Below are 19,908 nucleotides of genomic sequence, written 5' to 3' on the forward strand. Positions count from 1 at the left end.
CTATACCACAGTGTTGTTAGTACCCATGGCCTTCTTGTTGCGGATGCTCATGGCGTATTCCCCGCGACTCGTCCCGTTCTCTTCTTTTCGTAGTGGTTTCCTGTGAACAACAAACAGTTTCATAAGTGAGAATTCATTCCTTGACACGAGAGATTCGATGTTGTATTGGCCCCCAGTTAAAGGCCACGTCATTAAACAGAGTTTCTAGCCTATTAACCTTTAGGATGATTTGATTTCTCTGGCTGCTCTGGGTGGATAGCTATCCTTTCTAATAAGCTCAATGTTAAAAGGTCACTTTGCTGTTGGATCTGTGCGGGGAGACAGGAGGGAAAGATACATTGCAACACAGGGAATGAGGCAATTACATACGCGGCTTGGTAAATGAAATCTTCCCCGTAAGTGATGAGCATGTGTGTGTATGTCAAAACAGCTTGGGTATTACATCAATACATAACCTCATGTGAAATTCCCCCTCAACGTTGGCCGCCCTGTAATACTCTTCCCCTTTCTGCGAGTACTTTCTGGTGCAAAGAAAGCTGCAACACATGATCCTCTTGCTGCTATTGGTCTGTGAAGAGCAGTATCATTCAATGCAGCCCTTTTCATGCACCCCTCAGTGCTTTTGTGGTTATTATATTTGTCCAGTGTACTGTGGCTTCTACACCGACCCCCTCAGCTGCTCTCCTCTGCTCGGGCTTATGTAACTCAGAGACAGATCTGAATACAGTTAGTACAGTCATTGTCCCACTCAACACTGTACAGTGCCTTCGCTGGCACACAGGACCCTTAAGCTACATCTTAGCTCCGTGTCTTCTTCCCTCTCTCCTGAAAGCCCTGGCTGGCCGGTCCGACTTGACGGACAGTCTTTCCTAGTCCGGTCCGGCACCAGCCTCTTCCCTTCTTAGGCGTCATGCAGCGAGGAAATCCTTACAGGTTGAATCCATCTCATACATGACATTCCTAAATATTTACAAAGACACCTACTGAATTATAATCAATCTGAGGCTGAAAAATGGCAGTGAAAGTTTTAAGTTTCAGTCATGCGAAACATCTGAAAGCTCCACAGACATTGTTTAATTTTTTTGTAACTTTTAATAACATTTATGGCTTCAATATGTCTATTTTTGGGGTCAGCTCTTACTGATGATGGCAGGTGACAAGTAAAACCCTGCCAGAAGAATATGACTAACTGTTCCCCAAAATAGATGACAGGTATCACGGCCTATTTGTGAACATCACACACTCAAATGTCCCCGAGCTGCATTCTATTTTTTGGAGGTGGGGGTGTTAATAATGGGTCTGGAGCAAAGTTGTAAACAAAACGTGAGGGAATGACTCAGACTTCCTGCGGGAGCGCTTCATCTGGTGGGGTTGAATGGTGCAGGCCATCGGGGACGCATGCTGGCCATGTAGGACAGATGCTGCTGCTCTGTCCCAGTGGGACCTGGGAAAGCCTGGGAAAGGAAACCGTCCGGCCTCGGGGTGGAAACGCATCTTGCTGCGGGGAAGATGATTGGCTGATGTAGCTGCAGCTAGGGGAGTTGGGATATACCAAAGTTTTCTCTAAGGGACGGGCTGTACTGTTTACAGCAAGTCTGGGAATTCTCCTGTGAAAAGAAGTGGTAGTCAATGGGGTCAATATTCATTCAGCATTATGCAACTTTTCCGTGGCTCACCAATGATTTCAACTTTGGAATATTTTGGACAAAAGGCCACACTGGTGCGCTATGGACTGCTGGAAGACGCTCCAGTCCTGGTCATTTCTAATAAGATGTAATCTCCGGTTAGGCTGACCATGTCGCTTCGGGCCACCACACAGGGCAGAGCCTTTGGGCCTCAGACCGACCTCTACCCAGGCCTTCAATAATAGATGCCATGCTGTTGACACATGGCAGGTGGCTACACAACACTTCACAGGTTAGATGAATATTTCATATCAAAGCTGTGCAATCACAGCACACATACCTGTTTGAAGTTTGGGGAATGGATCATGATGAAATTGGGACATGTGTTGAGCTGTTTACAATTACTCCAGCCATCTGGAAATTAGAGTAACATGCTATGGTTCAAAGAAAAAGTATTAAAAAACAGACTTAAAAATCCTGTGTTGCTTTTCACCTGTTTTGACGGTGCGGGTATGGTAATTGGGAAGATAAAAACAGAGTAGATGAATTATGTATAAGCAAATATTGGATTTTAAACCATTTTGCTTTACAAAATCATTTTGCTTCCGTTGCATGTGTGATTGAATATATTTGATATATTGCCGTTGGACAGGACCGGCTGTGATGTATCATTCTTCATTGGACAAGACTCCCAGCGCAGTAAGTGATTGGGAAAAGCTTCTAGCTTCATTAGGCAGTTGTGTTGAGTTGTGTTTGTTTTGGCTTCCTGGATGGCTGACAGCCTGGACTGCAGCATCATGTCTTTTGATTTGAATGGCACAGCAACACTGAAACACAGCGTGTGTCTGAATCCTCTTCTCTATGCTTGCACACACCAGCTTCCCTGGTGTTGTGGACTCCGCTGAATAGAATTGTATGGAATAGTTTTTTTTTTCCAACCCCTTTGCCTCTGACAGATGACTGGCAGACAAAGATTATAAAAAATAACAAAAGGCTCTGCTGTCTGTGGTGCTCAGGCCTTGGCCCTCGGCCAGCTGATTTTCATTGGGAAAGCCCTGAGCACTGAGGGGCTGGAAGGGCTATATATAACTGGCTCTGTTTTTCTCACTGACAAACCCTCTCTCACATTGTTATTGACTAAGATACCCAATTACTGCCTTTGCCTGCTTTGGTAGACAACATTTTCATCCGTCCTTTTCTCTGCGTTGTTCTCCCTTCGTCTCAGGAATGATGGATGATTAGAGCATCCATGACAAATTTCAAAGGAATCATTTTATTTCTCCACAGTTTTTCCTTAGTCTGCTTTCCTATTGGCTGGAGACTAATGAATGTCTAATGAGGCCCGTCTGGCTGGACCTGTGTATTTTTCCCTTCTCATTCAGAGTGGAGGGCAGCTTGGCGTGGCACAAAGTCTGCAGTCTAGAGCCCACAGAGCTTCAGGACACGACCCGCTTGCATGTATAAAAGATGTGGCCTGCGACTGAATGACTGCGCAAATTAATTCATAAATAATGACTTGGGTTTGGGGCTAGAGCCCGTATTGCAACAACACTTTCCTACCACTGCTGCATTAAAAAAGGTGCCCCTTGGCTACACAGGGGGCTGGAGAATTGCCATAATGAATTCCTGAGCCAACCACCCATTACTTCCGCTGCCTGACTTTGCCTATTTGTTGTTTGAAGAAAGGAGAAATAGAATTCTACTGAGGAAAGCCATATCGGGCATGAACTCTTTATATAGTCTCATAAATATGATAAGATATAATATAACATAATAAATATAAATATACATAAAATATAGAATAGAAATATTCCTTTAGTTTTGTACACATATCTATGGCTATTCTCAAAGGGGTTTGTGACGGTCATTGTTCATGCTACATTTTATACAGTGTGTAAATATGCTAAAATGATGTATGTATGTATATATATGTGTATGTGTGTGTGTGCGTGTGTGTGCGTGTGTTTGGGTATGTGGGTGGGTGCACACAAGTATGCTCCTCATGCCTCTCTGTGCACGTGCAATGCTTTGCCCAGTTTGGATATGTGTGTGCGTTTGTTAAATGTCTGCGAACATGAACGTGTATGTCAGTTTGCATGTGTGACACCGTGCTGCCTGAATGTCACACAGGGAATTGGGTCTTGGTTGTGCTGCAGGCTAAAACCTCACACAGCCTTTTCTCTAATAAGCCAATCCAAATGGGGGAAACAGTTGCCACTGCAACAGCAGGGCCTTGGGATTCCTCTGCTAGCCTCTTGCCTTCACTTTCACATTCATCAAGCTGCCATTCTAAGAAGCGTGGGACAATTACACAATTTAAAATCAGCACAATATTGCAAAGTCGAATCATCATGCAGCTCCAATTTAGAGAGTAGTATATTTCTGCATGACTTGCTGTAGTGGCTCTTCCTCAGTGACATTTACAACCCATTCCATTATCTAACCTCTGACCTTAGTGTGACCCAGCAGGGTTATGACAGGGTCACTGTAGCCTTCTGCTTCATTCACATGTTCGCAGATGGAAGAGAAATGGCACAATCTCCCATGGGTCAAATCACAAATCATACGTTGAGTAACCTGCCTATGATAGTTTGTCATGCACAATTACTTACAATGCCAATATGCTGTTTTTGACATCAAAGACTCTCACAGAGGGTTATTCTCGACAGATGCATGACAGTACGATGTGATTGCGATACTACATCAACAGTACAAAAGACCAGGCAACAGAATTGCAATAGTGACATCCAACCTCTTGATGGCCTTGTAGCAGATGATGATGGCTGAGAGGAGGAAGACAACTGAAGCACAGCCCACTGTTCCAAGCACTATAATCTCCATCTCCATCCACCAGGGCCTCAAGGGCTCGATGGGCTCTGCCACTGAGAGAGAGAAGTGAGGGGGGGTGAGAGAGAACGGGATGGGAGAGATGATGTAGAAGAAGAGGATGAAGAGAAAAAATGAAGATAAGAGACAAATTTGCATTTTCAAAAATGAGTTAATGTGTTTGCAACGCTAAAGGCTTTAGCCTAGACACTGACTTAGGTTTATTTATTAGATTCCTCATCAATCCGAGACTCTATGATGGCATGGTGAAAACTCATCATCAGTGCAGTCCGGCCAGCTCCCATGTTCAGCTGCAATGGGCCATGAATGTGTATCGATTGGCTGTAATATTATAGTACATAACTGAGCACCGTGGAAGTGATTTTCTTCCCTGCTCTCTCAGTAGGGAAGTAGCTGTGTCCTCGCCTGTTCTGTAGGTCTTAGGTTCAACGTTCAGAGATATCCAACCCGACACCATGAATCATTTAAGGTCCCGTCAGCCTTCCTTACACCAGCACTCCCTGTCCACACCAATTACACTTGCAGGAACCTCCTGCTCTTTCCACATTAGATCTGTGGAGTAAGACCACTTACTAGGAATGTTGTATAACATTATGTGCATCAGCAACTTAGTGTCTGTAGGGCAGAACTTCGTCTCATCTCCTATGTCTTTCTGTCACTATCTATGCATCTATCTAGCCATGAATGCGTGTATCTATGTATCTATCTATGTGTGTATCTATCTATGTGTGTATCTATCTATCTATCTATCTATCTATCTATCTATCTATCTATCCAATACTTCTCTCCCCCCTTCACGTTTCTCCTCCACTACTCCCTGCCTGCCACTCCATCAATCTGGGACAGTATCTGTTCTGGTTTGTTCCAGTTTCATTGTCCTGAAACATGTACATACCAGTGATGAATCCACAGCTCCTGCATTTAGTGTTGTTGTGTTGTGAATGAGAGGGAGGGTTTTACACCATAGCAACAAATACCCCTTAGTAATGCTGTAGACTATCTTCCAACACAGCAAATTTCTCCTGAGCAAATGACAAGGCATGGCTCTCCCCAGCACAGCACGTCATAAGTCACTATGAATCTAAAAGCTCCTCTCAGCCAAACTTCCATTTTAATCCTGCGTTTTGTCAACGGCTGTAGGATTTTATTCAGTCAGTGGTAAGGATCTACTTCATTGTGATAAAGCTCACTCCTTTGAAGGGACTTCTGAACCATTTTTAGCACACAGACTCTTACTTAACAGTGCCAATTTCTTTAATTTTTCAAACTTTTTGCAGATAGATAAGGTCTCAGTCATTGTCCCAGTTTTTCATGCCAGCTATGCATATTCATTGCATTTTTAAAGACTAAAGTTTAAAGCAAAATTTAAGCTCTAACAGTTCTGCAAATTGGGCTGGTGAAGGAGTTTTACAATAATTATGTGTCTATATAGTTTAGATTGGGAAACTCGCTATCGGCCAATTATTTACGCTGTCTCCGCCTTCTGCAAACATTTTCCTGTAAACTAAAAAATGAACAAAAATCAGCATGCTTATCATATTTATCATAACATAATGCTGTTTACTGAGGCATCAAAGCCTGCAGAAGCAGCGCCCGCTAATGAGTTGTAGTCATGCGTCGGCCATAATTGGGCATTCAAACCCCCACCTTACAGTACAGTCAGATGGTCCTGGCAGCATTTATGCAGTGACCTTGACAACAATCACAGAAGGGTCTATAACTCTCTATTCATAGGTGGCTCACATGGTGAGTCAGGGGAAAAAGGAGGTCCATCTAAATTGACCAGACAGAAAAAAATCATTGAAACTGATTGATTGAAACCTTTCCACCGCTGTCTGTTGAGACTTTGATGATTAAGTGCTCCTCCCTACTCATAACATTAAGGGCTCAGGGTGAGTGATTCTAAAGAGTCACAGTAAAAGCTCAGAACGGCTGCATCATCAGCAACGCCTGTCCCATATTTCACAGCATTGCTCATTAAGGTGCTTGTGACTACATACAAATCATATCAACTTTCAGCGGGCAGACTGGTGAAATAGATTAGGCTATCTGTCAATGGATTTACCATCTCTGGAATGGGACGAAAACAGGAGTGTAGAGGGGAAACCGTGCCGCAACAGGCACCGTATCCATACAGACACACATGCAAAGGCATACACACACACGCACTCACACACACAACCGCATACCCACGCAGACCCTGATTGCCGCCGGCTCGACTTCAAAACGAAGCTGGAACTACTGGGCCGGTTCATTAGCCCCTTATCTCTATCAAACTAAAGCTAATTTAATTAACTCATCTGCGTTTTAATCAGGGGTCCTCCGGGGGAAACCCTACCACTGAACCACTGAGCTTGGCAGCCCAGCAGGCATGGATTTCACAGGCAGCTGGGTACTCCCCAAGGTCAGACCCAGCATAAATTAGTCTTGTGTTCAGCTGTCAACATCCTGCCGGCTATATCACACACACACACACACACACAGAAGAAAACGTGCAAAAACGTGCATACACGCAAACGCTAATCTCTGGGACTTGATTTTAAATTCTTTCTTCTATTCTCAAAAGGAAACACTTAATGCCAAAACAGTTTCTTAGGACTAGCCAGTTGCTCAGCACCTGTGTCTGGCTAGGAATGGGGGTTCCGTGAGACAACTGTGGGCAAAACAGATGAGAGTGAGACAGACAGTTTCGAGCAAGACAGGTGCGAAAGCTGGAGGTGCGAGCTGGGACTCTTACCTGTGGTCCCCAGTAGCCGTGGGGGAGGCGGTGGAGGAGGCGGTGGAGGAAGGGGAGGGTAGCTTCTACAGTGGCATGCCAGCTGGCACTGTTCGCTAACTTTCTCCGCCACAGTCTGTGAGCATGACCTCTGGAGTTCTCCCTTATGGTAAGAGAGAGGGAGAGAGCACAAGAGTGAGAGACATTAAAATGTTTCAGGCACCGTCCTTCAGTGCACACTGAGAAATAACAGTTGCAGTATCGTGCATCATAAATGGAGATGCTTCAGCCAACGGCAGCCTCCTGGTTGTTAGTAGTATTGAGCCCAGTGGATATCACTGCTCCACTGTTGTTGTCACAGCAGCTGCTGTGTATAGACATGCAGAATAGTATCATGTTTATGGCTGCAGCCCGCTCCCTGTAAGAAACCACCCACTAACAGAGTGGGCAGCAGGCTGCCCCGAGGAGTGTGCGTGGGTGGACTTGGAAACTCAAGCAGATCACATTACACATGAACCCTGGCAACACTGTGTGCGTGTGAACAACGGCTCACCACTATCTGTAGGCAGCAGCATGGGGCAGAGGTTAGAATACTCATCCCTAACATATGCCTGCTGCAGGGATCCTGGTGGGATAACTGTATATTGTTATCATAGAAACACAGTTGGCTACTCCATGTTCTACACCACAATAGAATAGAGTGAGTGTGTGTTTATACATAGCTATATTTCTCATGCTTTATTGGAAACTCATTTCACATGCATGTCTGTCACTATTAACTTAAGACAGGTGTGTCCTGGACTGGTGACATATCCACTGGTGCAGACACACGAAAATTATAAGGAAACAAGACCATGTATATTAATCGTACATAAATAATAAAGTTTACTTTGGCAATGCTCATCAGCCGCCCCAGTCCACCCGCATAGTCCAGCAGTAAATTAAACTCCAATTACACTTGTGTAACATCTTCTCATGCGTAAAATGACAAGTGGCGCGCCTGAACGTGATCCTTACCTGGCATGAGAGTAAAAACAGTGAGAGAAGGCAATGACCGAAGAAAAAAGGCCAAAAACTTAAAGTAAATGGCATTAGATCTTGGACCAGCATTCCTCTTGCGCTGTTCTCGAAGACACTAGGCAGCGTTTCCAACAAATGAATGCAGTATACATAGGATTGGACTGTTTGGGAAATAACCATCCACCCTGTCCAGTTCAGCGGCGATATCTGTGACAGGCGTCTCCAGAAATAGTTTATGCCACAATCATTTTCCTCTTGAAATCCCGTTGTCGATAGCATAGGACAAGCGAGACGGTGGAATGAGCTGCAAATCTCGATAATTCATATCTCGAAAGTAGTTTTTTTTATTGGCACTCAGATAGCGACCTGAATCACGCCGCTACTCCGTGCAATGTGAGGGCGGTAGATGGCCCGTACCTTACATCCCTCCTCGGCTGCAAACATGAGTGCAAATGGGCCACTCAAGCCATCGAAGTTGAAGAAAAATGAAGAGAGAGATCCTCAGGAATATCGTGCGATAGGATTCCTCACAATAGCATCACACATCTCCTCAACTTATCTAGGCTAAATAATGTATGGGCGAGTCCGGAGGGCAGAGCCGAGGGTTAAACTGATGCATCCCCCTCTGTGCCAAAATACAGCGGGCTGTTTTATACAGGAGCATCACCACCGCGCACTTGATGCAGCGCTCACATCAGATCATCCTGACAGCGGGCTTAAAATTTCCCCCCGATCTCAAATTCTTTCCAAAGTCCCAAAACACGGGGAAGGGATAGGGATTTGAATGCGTCGGGGATGTCAACTGGGCTTTGTTTTTTTTTTTTACTGGTCAGAGCTGAAAGTAGCCCACAGTGCATGGAGGCGAGTCTGTAAAGGATGACGCTCGATAGACCGAATTAAAGTCGAGTAGAGAGAGCGAGAGAGAGAGAGAGAGAGAGAGAGAGAGAGAGAGAGAGAGAGAGAGAGAGAGAGAGACTGGGGTTATAGAAAGACCTGGGGCCTATGTAAGACGCCTACCGACTGAAAACATAGCAACCCATGTTCGATGTACTGTAGCAGAATTATCTGTGGTCCAATGTCCCAAAATGATATTAAACACAAGACCAAATCCGGCATTTATTATTCATGTTAGAACGATAAAGTCATGTTTATTTTAGCATATTTTAACATAAGCTTAAATTACACCTTGCATTTTTAATGTATCTTTTTTTTTTATCACTATGTGTGTTATGATGTAGTGTAGACTATAAGAGATGATACTGTAGGTAGGCCAGGGTGTAGAGTGTAAACAACCAGACTGCAATGGGTGGTTTGTAAGAGGAGAGTTGCATAATAATGTTGGTGGTCTTCAGTGGAGACAGTTATGAAATTACCCCACAGCCTACAGCCATGCACACAACACTAGAATGCCAACGTGACATTCTCAGTTTATTTGTATTTACTTAAAAAAAACTGACACTAGAGTTTGTGTGAGGTCACATGGGAGTAAAACCTTTGTGCTCTTCTTGGTTCAAATGGTGCAATGTGAGAAAACTTGCTTTGGTATGATGTCATTAATAACTATGAGAGAACCAGTGAAGAACCAAAGCTGATACACAAAGCCATTATGGAGAATATATTTTGTATCTATAGAGCTGTACCTTACAAAGAACTTGTGAATAATGATATGTTTTTAAATGTACCGATATAGATAGGAAAACAATTCTTTAACATTTCCAAATTTGTAAAAGCAATAATAATGTGATATTTTATTGATCACCATGGGAATACTCACTACACCAACTTGCTGCCCTGGGTGTGTATCATTATATGGGAATCAGTGTACAGTATTGTGATTATTATTCATGCATTTTTAAATAACAATTTCTCATTAATTTTGTGTAGCCAGAGGGCTTAGCTGCTCTCTGAAAGTTCTACTTGTGGTTTAAATAACAGAAGTGGCAGCCCATTGTGTCATAAGAGATAAATTTCATAAAAACCTGCCAGGTTTTTTCTCTGAAATACAACTGGCATCTGAGCCAAGTATTAAAATAGTTTTGGATTAAGATCAATGAATTCAGCATCTAGCCTTAAGGCCCTTATGTTGCAGCTACACATTTGTTATGTCTTTTAAAAGCCCTTCCAAAACCTGATGGGTGAGCTCATGCCCAAGAGTTGTGGCTGACTTTTAGTGAGAAAATTCCATGGCTGCTGTTGAATTGCGGTTGATTATTGGCACATACAACACAGACCTTTTCAGAGTCTGAGAAGTGCAAGTCTGGATTTGGCATATAGGCTGCCCAGTGGCTCAGCTCCTCCATCCTCTCCTACAGTCTATCCCAGTATTGATTACCTGACAAGAGAGAAGCACTACATCGCCTGGTTCCTTCCTGCTGGCTCAACTCATTCCAACGGCCGCACAAAATCTGCTACAGCAAACATTGCAGCCCTTTCAGACTCAAATCAGAGAACCCATTGCTTAAATATGTAATTGCTGTGTTCTTGCAGTAATATTATAGTAATGAAACAGCATTTACATCCCTGCTCATAAACCCATGAACATGATACTATTTGTATCTCAGTAAAAGTGATTTTAAAACCTCAGTCAATCAAGGCATATTAATTTTCAGCTGAAATTCACTCAATAGCATTTAGCTTAACTATCTATTTCCCCTTTATTGTCTCAGTCCTGCTTGGCTGTATCATAATGGAGGTAGATTGCCATCTAGTGGCAAAGACTGGCCACATGTGACACTAAGGTGCTCTGTAACTGCATTATAACAAACATTACCAGATTATTGAAGTAAGTAGAAAAAAGAAGCTGTCCTTATGGTAGTTTAGTAACTGCTGAATTTCAGAGAACTGTCCTACAACAGCGCCTGTCTGCTCAACTGTATAGGTTAGTGTTTAAGCAAAAGGTATAGCCCAAATAATACAAAAATTAAAACACCACTGCAAAAAGCATTATTTAACACGTAACAATCAAGAAATGCTTTTAGAGTAAAAGGGGAAATAATAGCATCTAAATGTTTTGTCATTCTTTGAATTTGTGTTGCTGTCTGTGTAGAGGAAAGATTTAGTGGAGGATCATCTACCTCAAACCTTGCTGAGGCACAGCTGCAGAAAACCCAGCTGGAGCCAAAGGGCAAGAAGATGTCTTGCACTGTCAAGGGAAAAACACAGAGCTATTTTTGAGCAAAGCAATAAGAGGAGAACTGTACAGGTGAGACAGAGAAATGTGTTTATACTCATTGTTGTGGGTGCCACTCATGGATGTATTATGGAATGTGTCTGTCATGGAGTGTGTGCCGATGGAGTGGAAATAATTTATATAGAATTAGAGCTCCATCAGGCAGCTCATAAACACATTTCTGTTACAGTATCCAAACTTAGTGAGGCATGGAGGTTCAGCCTTATAGCAAGAAGGACCCGGGTTCGACTTGTGGAATATTGTGGACTATGGTGCATCATGTGTCATCATGTGGCTTGCATGTGAAACACTTAACATAAAGAAAGGCCAGTTCTAACAAGGAATACTAAAAAAAAGTTGTTGCACCCTTCCTGGAATGGTAGTGTGATCATCAGACATTGCTTTGTCTGAGTGTTTGGCCTTGTAGAGTGATTCTCTTTCAGAAAACTGCAGCTAGTATTGTCCTTCTCTCCGTTTTGGAATGCATGAATAAAGCTTTGATATAGATGGAAGACTGTTGATGCGCTTTATACAATAATTATTCAATGCAGAATCTAGGAAGATCCTCATAGACATTCTTCCACAGACCCACTGGCCCTTTCTGTGTGGAGTTTGCATGTTCTCCCCATGTGCGTTCCCTCACGCATTCCAGACATACATGTCAGGTGGATTGGAGACTCTAAATTGTCTAAAGGTGTGAATGGGAGTGTCTGTCTATCTGTGTTAGCCCTGTGATGGGCTGATGGCCTGTCCACGGTGTCTCCCTGCCTTCCACATAATATAAGCTGGGATATAGGCTCCTGTGACTCTCAAAAGGATTGAGCCAGTATAGACTGAATACATGAATATATAAATAAGCTAGATTTGTGATGTGTTTGCGTTTTATTCAGGAGTTCCATAGATCAACTCAAGAAAAATCTGTAATAGCCAACCAACTTCTCATCCACCTGTCTTCCAAGCTGGCACAAGGACAGGGACACATAGTGGGATTTATTGATGCCACTGTGCTTCCTCCCTCTTTCTCATTCTCCTTCACTTCAAAAGCACAGGAGTGGGGTGACAGGCCAGGGGAGGGGAGCCCCATTGTTAATTGGCCTTTTCAGCTGAACAGAGAGGTGAAGGGAAGAAGAAGAGAGGAGGACAATAGGGTCCCATTGCCTCTCCAGAGCGCGAGGGATGCACCCCCTCTAAAGCTGCTCTGCTCCGAGCATATAGACCTGCGTGGGTCTCACACAACAGAGATAGACAATAATCAATCATGTAGCCTATAGGCCTGCACTTCACAGTAAACAAACAACCTAAGCCTTAATGCCTGCATGATACACACAGACATTTTAGCATTCTATGTCCTGACTTTTAAAAATGGGTGCAGGACTGGTCAGGGTGCAGGGTTTAAGGGCAGTAAGAATGTACGGCATGAGGTGTAGGTTACTTACCAGACAAACAGTTTCCTCACATCTCATTCCGCTGCTGCTGCTAAGAGGACGTGGCTCAATGGAACGATAGGTGCTCTTTTTTCACTTCAATAAGGGGATGGAGCTCAATTAGCATTTCACAAGTCCCCTTTTCCTCCTCTATTGCAACCTTCCCCGCGGAGCCCATGCTTTCTCTAGGGATTGTCCTGTTTTGGGCCCTTGTTGCCGTTGGCAGGGTGACAGTATTCGAGTGTGCAAACTTGTGCTATTGTCCGCGGGCCAGAGGGAGCCATGGAGACCCCATAATATGACACAGGAAAATGTTTGCTGATGGCAATTCTATGGGCTTTGTCCGACTCTTTCTCCTTCATGACGACTCGATTTAAGTCTCTAAATGTTTGACTACAAATGCAGGAGTGCTATCCAGCTCCTTTCCCTTTGTCCCGCGAGGTTTGAATGAGTAATTCAGCCTTTGTGTCGCTCGATTGAGGGGGCAAACAGAAAGACAAGATTCTTGAGCGTTCAAGCCCCTTTCCATGGTTATGCACTCTTTAGATCCCCCCCTCCTCACCAAATCCTACATCTGACATCACTCTTGGGGAGGGCATGAGGGGTATCTAGAACAGTTAAAAACTCGACTTTAACCGCTCCCGTATATAGTTGTGATGCATGTGCATTTCACCAGACTACACACGCATATTCATTCATGCGCACTGCGTTTTTTCGGCGATGTTTGGCCAACGCGCAGAACCGAAATCAGCATGTAAGAGAAATATTGCATCCCCTCAGCGGCTTTTTTAGGCGGATCTCCATGACAACAATTTGCAATGGTGAAGAATTCGATACCAGGGCGCTTGGAGGCTGATTGGGGTGCATTGTGAGGGGCCTGGGGTCGCTGATTGGTTCAAGCAAAGCACCATAACTACAAGGAGTTTATATTCATTCAACTTGTTGAAGTGCTCTAACTGCAGCCTGGAGAGAAATCTGTGCTCAGACTGTGGCTTGAAGAGCCTGGATTCATCCAACAGCGGTGAGTAGGGCAATTCCTTGTAAAATGATGTTAAATGAGCTGCATCACGCCAGGTCTTCTAGGCTTAACTCCAGATGTCCTACAGTGATGTGAGTTTTGTTGTTATTGAGGGAATAACGCGCGCATTTTTATGCACAACTTAAAATTGTTTTCTGCTTTCCCTTCAACAGGTCTTCGAGATGGACAAGCAGTTCTAGTATGGATTAATTTGGGCAAATTCTTTGGCAAAAAATGGCAAATGCAGACAGTGAGGTCAAAACGTTGCTGAATTTTGTAAATTTGGCATCCAGCGACATCAAGGCGGCTCTGGACAAGTCAGCTCCGTGCAGACGCTCTGTGGATCACAGGAAATACCTGCAGAAGCAACTAAAGCGCTTCTCTCAGAAATACTCCAGAGTCCCCAGATGCCACACGCACAGATCTCCTGAGTATGGAGGCGCTAAACCGGCGGGGACTATTCATCAGGGTGTGAAGGGCACTGAAAAGGCCGGCTCGGATGCGCAAGATGTGGAGAATCATGTGGGGGCCACCGTGGAGCAGGTGCCCATGAGGAAACGCCAATTACCAGCCTCGTTTTGGGAGGAACCCAAGTTAACCCAAACTGCGAGGGACCATTCACATTTAGGAGTGAAACAGAGCCCGGGCGCAACCGAGGCCGGTGAAACTGAAAAGAGGAAAAGAGGTTATGATGATGATGCAAAAGCCACATTGTCTGCCTCCAGTCGACGCAGCTCTGCGGACAAAGAGACGCTGAAATTGGACCTGACCTCTCACCACTGTGTGAGTGTGTGCGGCTGCTGCCCCTTCCAGTACCACGGACACCAGGTCCTCCACAGCCACATTGTTGTCCCCCACTCGCCCCTGGGACTGTGGGGCAAAGCAACAGGGACTGAAACTGAGCTTCCTGAACATCCTTATGGACAGAAAATCCATACGCACGTTGTGGTCAAGCCCATACCGACTAAGCCCGCCGTTTCCTCATCTATTTTCAGTGTGTTTGGCTTCATTTAAGTAGCCTACTAATAGACGCACAGCCGAAAAGGCGTCATACAAAAATGTGTAAATAGTAGGGCTAATTATTTTCATTTTGTGTTTTACCCAGCCAACACTTCTCTTTCAGCAGTTTAAGATGGGACACTTTCTCAAGCACTTATTGGAATGCTCGAGCCTACTTTTTCTATAGGCTGAAATTGCACTTGCACGTGGGATGAGTTCATCAACTTCATATTAATGTCAGTCTGATGCCACCCAATTTCCAAGAAACGACAGTAAGTTATAGGACAGTTTCCAGAGTGCATGAGGACCCGAAGTCATGCAAATGAATCAAAAAGTCCTGTTTGAGTTTCCTCTTTCAATTATGAGAATAGAATGTTGGACATAGATTGCGTCTCTTTTTCAAAATAATGTTTGATAGGCACATTTGAAACAATGACATTTATTTTTAAATAAATAAAGTGATTCAACTTCAACTCTTTTTGGCCTCAAAACATGTCATCACTGAGCATTTCTAGTTTTCAACTAGAAAAAACGATGTAAACAACTAAATGACCGATTTAAGAACATTGTTGTCACATCCTACACAAATACATTACATATCTTACAAAACATAATTTTCACATAGATAATTGACAAATTGAAAAAGAAACACAAAAATGAATTAGATTCATTCATGTCTCTGATACCAGTTTGCATTATTTGCAGTGAGTCCTGGAGTCTTAAAATCAGTCGATGAGGCTCAGGTATCTGATTAGTCTGTCTGGCAGAGGAAGGCTTGTCAGAGATCTCAGTCTGTCTCTCCCCAACTGAGTACGGATCCTTAGTCTGCATAGGTGCAGCAGGGGACGAGTTGACACTATAGAGACAAGGAGGGTTGTCATTTGTCTTGTTTGTATGTACTGTATGTGTGAGAGACAAACAGAGATGTAGGGATGTAAGTGAGGGATGAGGTTTTGTCTCATACTTACATGACTTGCTCTTTACAGCGAGCCATTCTTCTCGGCTGTCCAGGAGTTCAGTGAGCCTGGCGCACAGCTGAACATGAGCAACGTGCTCCAGCAGCAGGTCTATGATAGGTCCTGCCGAGTTACACACAGCCGGGGTGGAAAGCCACTCACAGAACTGAGGATCAAAAGAACAGAATATGGCTTGACAAAAGCTAAATTATTTATAGAAAATATAATTATTTCAGTTATTATGAAATGCATAACATTTTTCTTTCCTATTCATCACACCTGTGTCGCCCTTGCTGATGGCTCTGTGCAGGTTAAAGGAGGTATGCCGTCGTTTTGCACAACATATCCATTGCCACCACCAGTACTTATGTGGGATCCTGTGGTTGGGTGGAGGGAACTGCCATATGTACAGGTAAAGCAGGCTAGGGGATTGCACCCATTGTCCAAAAGGCACTTGAGTAGAGGTAGATTATTCATGCAAAGTGCGACAACACCAGGAAACGTAGTGGGATAAGATGGGATCCTGGCGTTGACGTCCGCCCCGTTCTTCAGCAGTAAGGAGACGGTGCTGACGCTGCTCTGCCTTACAGCCATCAGTAATGGGTTGACTGGGTCCAGGCTCAGACTAGCGCCAGCTTTCAGTAACACTTCTGCTGTCTCGGCGCTGCCGTTGGCAATAGCGAAGCAGAGGGCTGTTGTGCGCCGATCAGCATACTGGATGGAGTGACTGTGGGACAGTGTGGCATTGACATCTGCACCTGTCTTGAGCAGCACAGCTGCCACTGAGTGTCTGTTGTGCTCTGCTGCCAGGTGGAGGGGGCTGATCCAACTGTGGCGAAGCCTGGCTCGACTCGTCACTGGGACAAGCAGGGATACAATCCTGGACACAACATGAGGATAACACAAAATACATAAAAGACAACAAATACAGTGTGCTGTAACAGGCTTAGCAGTTTTGTATGGACATTGTGATAGCTCAAATTACACCAATCACTAAACTATATTACACAACTACAGCTTTGTATCTGCATACAAATGTTACAATTATGATCAATGTTTTATTACAATAAATGTACACCTAATTAACAAGCTATAACTTACTCGTGGTGTCCATGCTGGGCAGCAACATGCAGAGGCAGCAATCCTGAGTTAGTGGGTTTGTTGGCATCTGCATTTTTAGTCAGCAGCATGGCTACGATTTCCCTGTGGCCATTTTTACTCGCCTCATACAGCGCTGTAATGCCATCGCATGTCTGTATGTTCACATCAGCACCTGAAGAAAAGCAGTATTCCTTTACACCCTTAGAATTACTATTAGTGGGGATCAACAACATGAAAAGGGGGTACATTCTGTGTAGAAACAGTACAACCTACCTTTCCCAATAAGATAACTCAGCACCTTCAGCTGTCCTCGCTGAGCTGCGACAGTGAGCGGTGTGATGCTGTAGGTGTTGGGCGGATTGACTGTGGCCCCGGCTCTCAGGAGCATCTCACAGATTTCTGTATTGTTCCTGGATACCGCCTCATGGAGGGCTGTCCAGCCCTGGCCACACCGCTGGTTCACAGTGGCACCATGGGAAACAATGAGGCTCACCATGTCCACATTCTCCCGCTCACAGGCTGCAGCATCACACATGATAGGGAGACACACAAAATCATTATTGGCATATAATTGGCAGAAATACAGTTTAGTTTCTCTCTCATGTCTCTTTTATCTCTCTGTTTTTTTTTTTATAAAATGATAAAATCTGAATGTTTTATAAAATTGATTTCACAGCTGTACCTTTATATAACGGGGTTTCTTTATTCTTGCTGCTGATGTCGGGATCAGCGCCTGCCTCCAGAAGGCACCGCACACAGGACAGGTGTTCACAAGACACAGCCAGGAGCAAGGCCGTCTGTTCCTGCAGGGTGCGTTTGTCTACTAAACCTGGATGGGCTAGAGCAGGAAATACACAGCTCACACAAACCAGTTAAGCGACTCGTTTTGCGTTTGGCAACTGTTCAAACTGTGCACTCCTCACATCTTTGAAAGTATTAAATAGTATGTTTCCATTGGCACATGATCACATTGAGTCAGTGTGTTTAAAACTCTACAAAGGCACCGCTTTCCAGCTGAGAGACCTTCAATGATGCTTTCAGTGTTTACCCCTCAGCAGCGTCTTCATGCACTCGGTCGCTCCACAATAGGCAGCGTCATGCAAAGGTATCCACCCATCTTTGTTCTCCTTCATCAGGCTGTGTGGGGCAGACGCTGCCAGATCATTAACAGCCTTCACATCCCCTCTCCTGATGGCACAGACCACTGGATCAACATCCCTTGAAAAGAATAGATTCACTTTAATTCATTCAAACGTATGCAATTTAATATAACAGGCATCAGTGTGTATTCTACACACTGTTTGAAGGCTATCAAGGAATGTACCCCTGAACCCTAACCTCAATCTATAGGTGATTGTCTGATTTTGTCTGACTATAATTATGCTATTATGCTGCTAGGCTATTTCTAAGCAATTTTTCTTGGTCCAGTAGTCAAGACAATGGAAATGCCTCTTATCCTAACTACATCATTTCTAATACACTGACACATAAGACCCCAGCACGCATGGCAATAGGAAAATCCCCCCCGGTCAGCCGCCGTGTCAAATACAACAAAAGACTCACTCCGTGGACTCTGACGTTACGTCGCTCTGCCTGTCACATCTCCTCCCATCGCCTGGCCGTCTCGGTCTCGACAAAACCGAATTACCTTTACTGCCGACATTACGAAACTGTGATAAATAATCGGAATAGCTGAATTTCGTCATTATACCAGTGGTATTCAGTGTAGTATTTAGTGCATAGCGCGGCGGTGGTGTGGTGCAGCAGCACGGCCGCGCGGGGGGCTCAGCTGCTCGCTCAGATTATTTTGGGACTGTATTGTCAGACAGGCGGTGGCGGGTCTATCCATATATGTCAAGACTCTCCGACATCCACAGATAAGGCAGACAGCGTTCAAGATAATGGAATCTAAGAATAGTTGCTTGTCTTTGCATTTAGCCTAGCCTTAATTAGGTGGGTTCCCATTATGCTCAGACACCCAATGCACGTTATGTAGCTCTAAAGAACAAGAAATGTAGTAATCCTATAGGAGAATGTTGATAGGACACTAAATCCCTATAGGAATATTATAGTGATACAATAAGAGATAAAAGTGCCACAAAGTATGATAAATTCACTATAAACTCACTATTGAGCTCCACAGACACTGGGCCTATATGTCCCTGTAGGTATATTATATCAATCTTATATTGATTTTTGTTTAGGAAGACCACTTAAAGCTAAACAAATCATCTGAAATCACCACTTATAGCCCACCACAGGTTAAAGGAGCATTACAATGGAAACAAAAGAGGTAGTATAGTCTACTGAAAGATGAATCAGATTGACCCTAACAGAGGTCAATGGACTGCCCTCCCTGATATGGGTTTGGCAACATTTTCACAATACAATGTCATCATCTTATATTCTAGGCATTCTTCACACAACTTTAGCGTGAACCACTTTAGTTTTAATTTACTCTTAAAATGTATGACTTTTTAAGAAAATTGCATTTCCATAGGCCTCATAAAGGGTTCAAAACAAGGTCTATCGGGGGCGCTAGTGAGCAAGCTATGGAACGGGTCGTGTTTTGCAGGTTCTCCAGAACATTTCTCAGAAAGTGTTTTTCTATGGCAGATAAACAAAAGTACCAGGAAGACTCTTTGGTTATCTGGTTCGTCATTGGTTTCTCCAGCAAAAATGTCTGGTAAATTTTACCAGATATTTTTGCTCTTACTCCTATCTTTTTAAGGTAAAACACCAGATTTGGGTTAGTGTCTGCAGTGTCAGACGGACACAATGACACAAGTATTCATATATGTATGGGATGTTTGTGTCTTGGCACAAAACTAAATGTGTCTTAGATTTCTTAGAGAGAGACGCTGATCAGATGTGAATATATTTTTCTAGAGAGATTCCCTCAGCCGCTCTAATGTTTTAGGAAAAATCATCATAGTCATGTACACGCAGAGGTCTCAGATTATCAGCAATGTAATTGCATGCATTTTATTATGCTGATCAATGACCGTGACATTTCAGGACTTCATTCATGCA

The 19,908-nt window shown here is 43.9% G+C and overlaps 3 protein-coding genes across 3 annotated transcripts; 1 reads left to right on the forward strand and 2 right to left on the reverse strand.

The window, feature by feature from the left end:
* LOC139663554 (proline-rich membrane anchor 1-like) lies at nt 1-8,487 on the reverse strand. The gene is made up of 4 exons (XM_071542259.1): nt 8,206-8,487; nt 7,210-7,351; nt 4,378-4,507; nt 1-100 (listed from the first exon to the last, which is right to left on the reverse strand). The coding sequence occupies exons 1-4, from the start codon at nt 8,485-8,487 to the stop codon at nt 1-3; spliced, it is 654 nt and encodes a 217-aa protein (XP_071398360.1).
* Nucleotides 8,488-14,053: 5,566 nt separating this feature from the next.
* On the forward strand, nt 14,054-14,833 carry LOC139663539 (protein FAM181A-like). The gene has a single exon (XM_071542238.1). It carries the CDS (start codon nt 14,054-14,056, stop codon nt 14,831-14,833), a length of 780 nt encoding a protein of 259 aa, XP_071398339.1.
* Nucleotides 14,834-15,442: 609 nt separating this feature from the next.
* Nucleotides 15,443-18,581, reverse strand: asb2b (ankyrin repeat and SOCS box containing 2b). Its single transcript, XM_071542252.1, has 8 exons — nt 18,439-18,581; nt 17,924-18,093; nt 17,558-17,713; nt 17,149-17,394; nt 16,876-17,047; nt 16,054-16,654; nt 15,787-15,940; nt 15,443-15,674 (listed from the first exon to the last, which is right to left on the reverse strand). The coding sequence occupies exons 1-8, from the start codon at nt 18,579-18,581 to the stop codon at nt 15,544-15,546; spliced, it is 1,773 nt and encodes a 590-aa protein (XP_071398353.1). The 3' UTR covers nt 15,443-15,543.
* Between the last annotated feature and the right edge of the window lie 1,327 nt (nt 18,582-19,908).

Source organism: Centroberyx affinis, unplaced genomic scaffold (genome assembly GCF_046629955.1).
Source record: "Centroberyx affinis isolate AG114_WGS23_722 - 3 ecotype Tasmania unplaced genomic scaffold, CSIRO-AGI_Caff_v1 ptg004046l_1, whole genome shotgun sequence".
In the NCBI taxonomy this organism is placed as follows: Eukaryota; Metazoa; Chordata; class Actinopteri; order Beryciformes; family Berycidae; genus Centroberyx; species Centroberyx affinis.

Bases quoted from the DNA above. Each gene is read 5' to 3' on its own strand.
- LOC139663539 (XM_071542238.1), top strand. From the start codon at position 14,054: ATGGCAAATGCAGACAGTGAGGTCAAAACGTTGCTGAATTTTGTAAAT.
- asb2b (XM_071542252.1), bottom strand. From the start codon at position 18,581: ATGACGAAATTCAGCTATTCCGATTATTTATCACAGTTTCGTAATGTC. The intron at 17,395-17,557 runs GTACAGCTGTGA...GTGATGCTGCAG, and splicing joins AGAAACCCCGTTATATAAAG to CCTGTGAGCGGGAGAATGTG. The intron at 15,941-16,053 runs GTGTGATGAATA...TTTGATCCTCAG, and splicing joins CATCAGCAAGGGCGACACAG to TTCTGTGAGTGGCTTTCCAC.
- LOC139663554 (XM_071542259.1), bottom strand. From the start codon at position 8,487: ATGCTATCGACAACGGGATTTCAAGAGGAAAATGATTGTGGCATAAAC. The intron at 7,352-8,205 runs GTAAGGATCACG...TCTTACCATAAG, and splicing joins TGTTTTTACTCTCATGCCAG to GGAGAACTCCAGAGGTCATG. The intron at 4,508-7,209 runs GTAAGAGTCCCA...TCTCTCTCTCAG, and splicing joins ACGGCTACTGGGGACCACAG to TGGCAGAGCCCATCGAGCCC.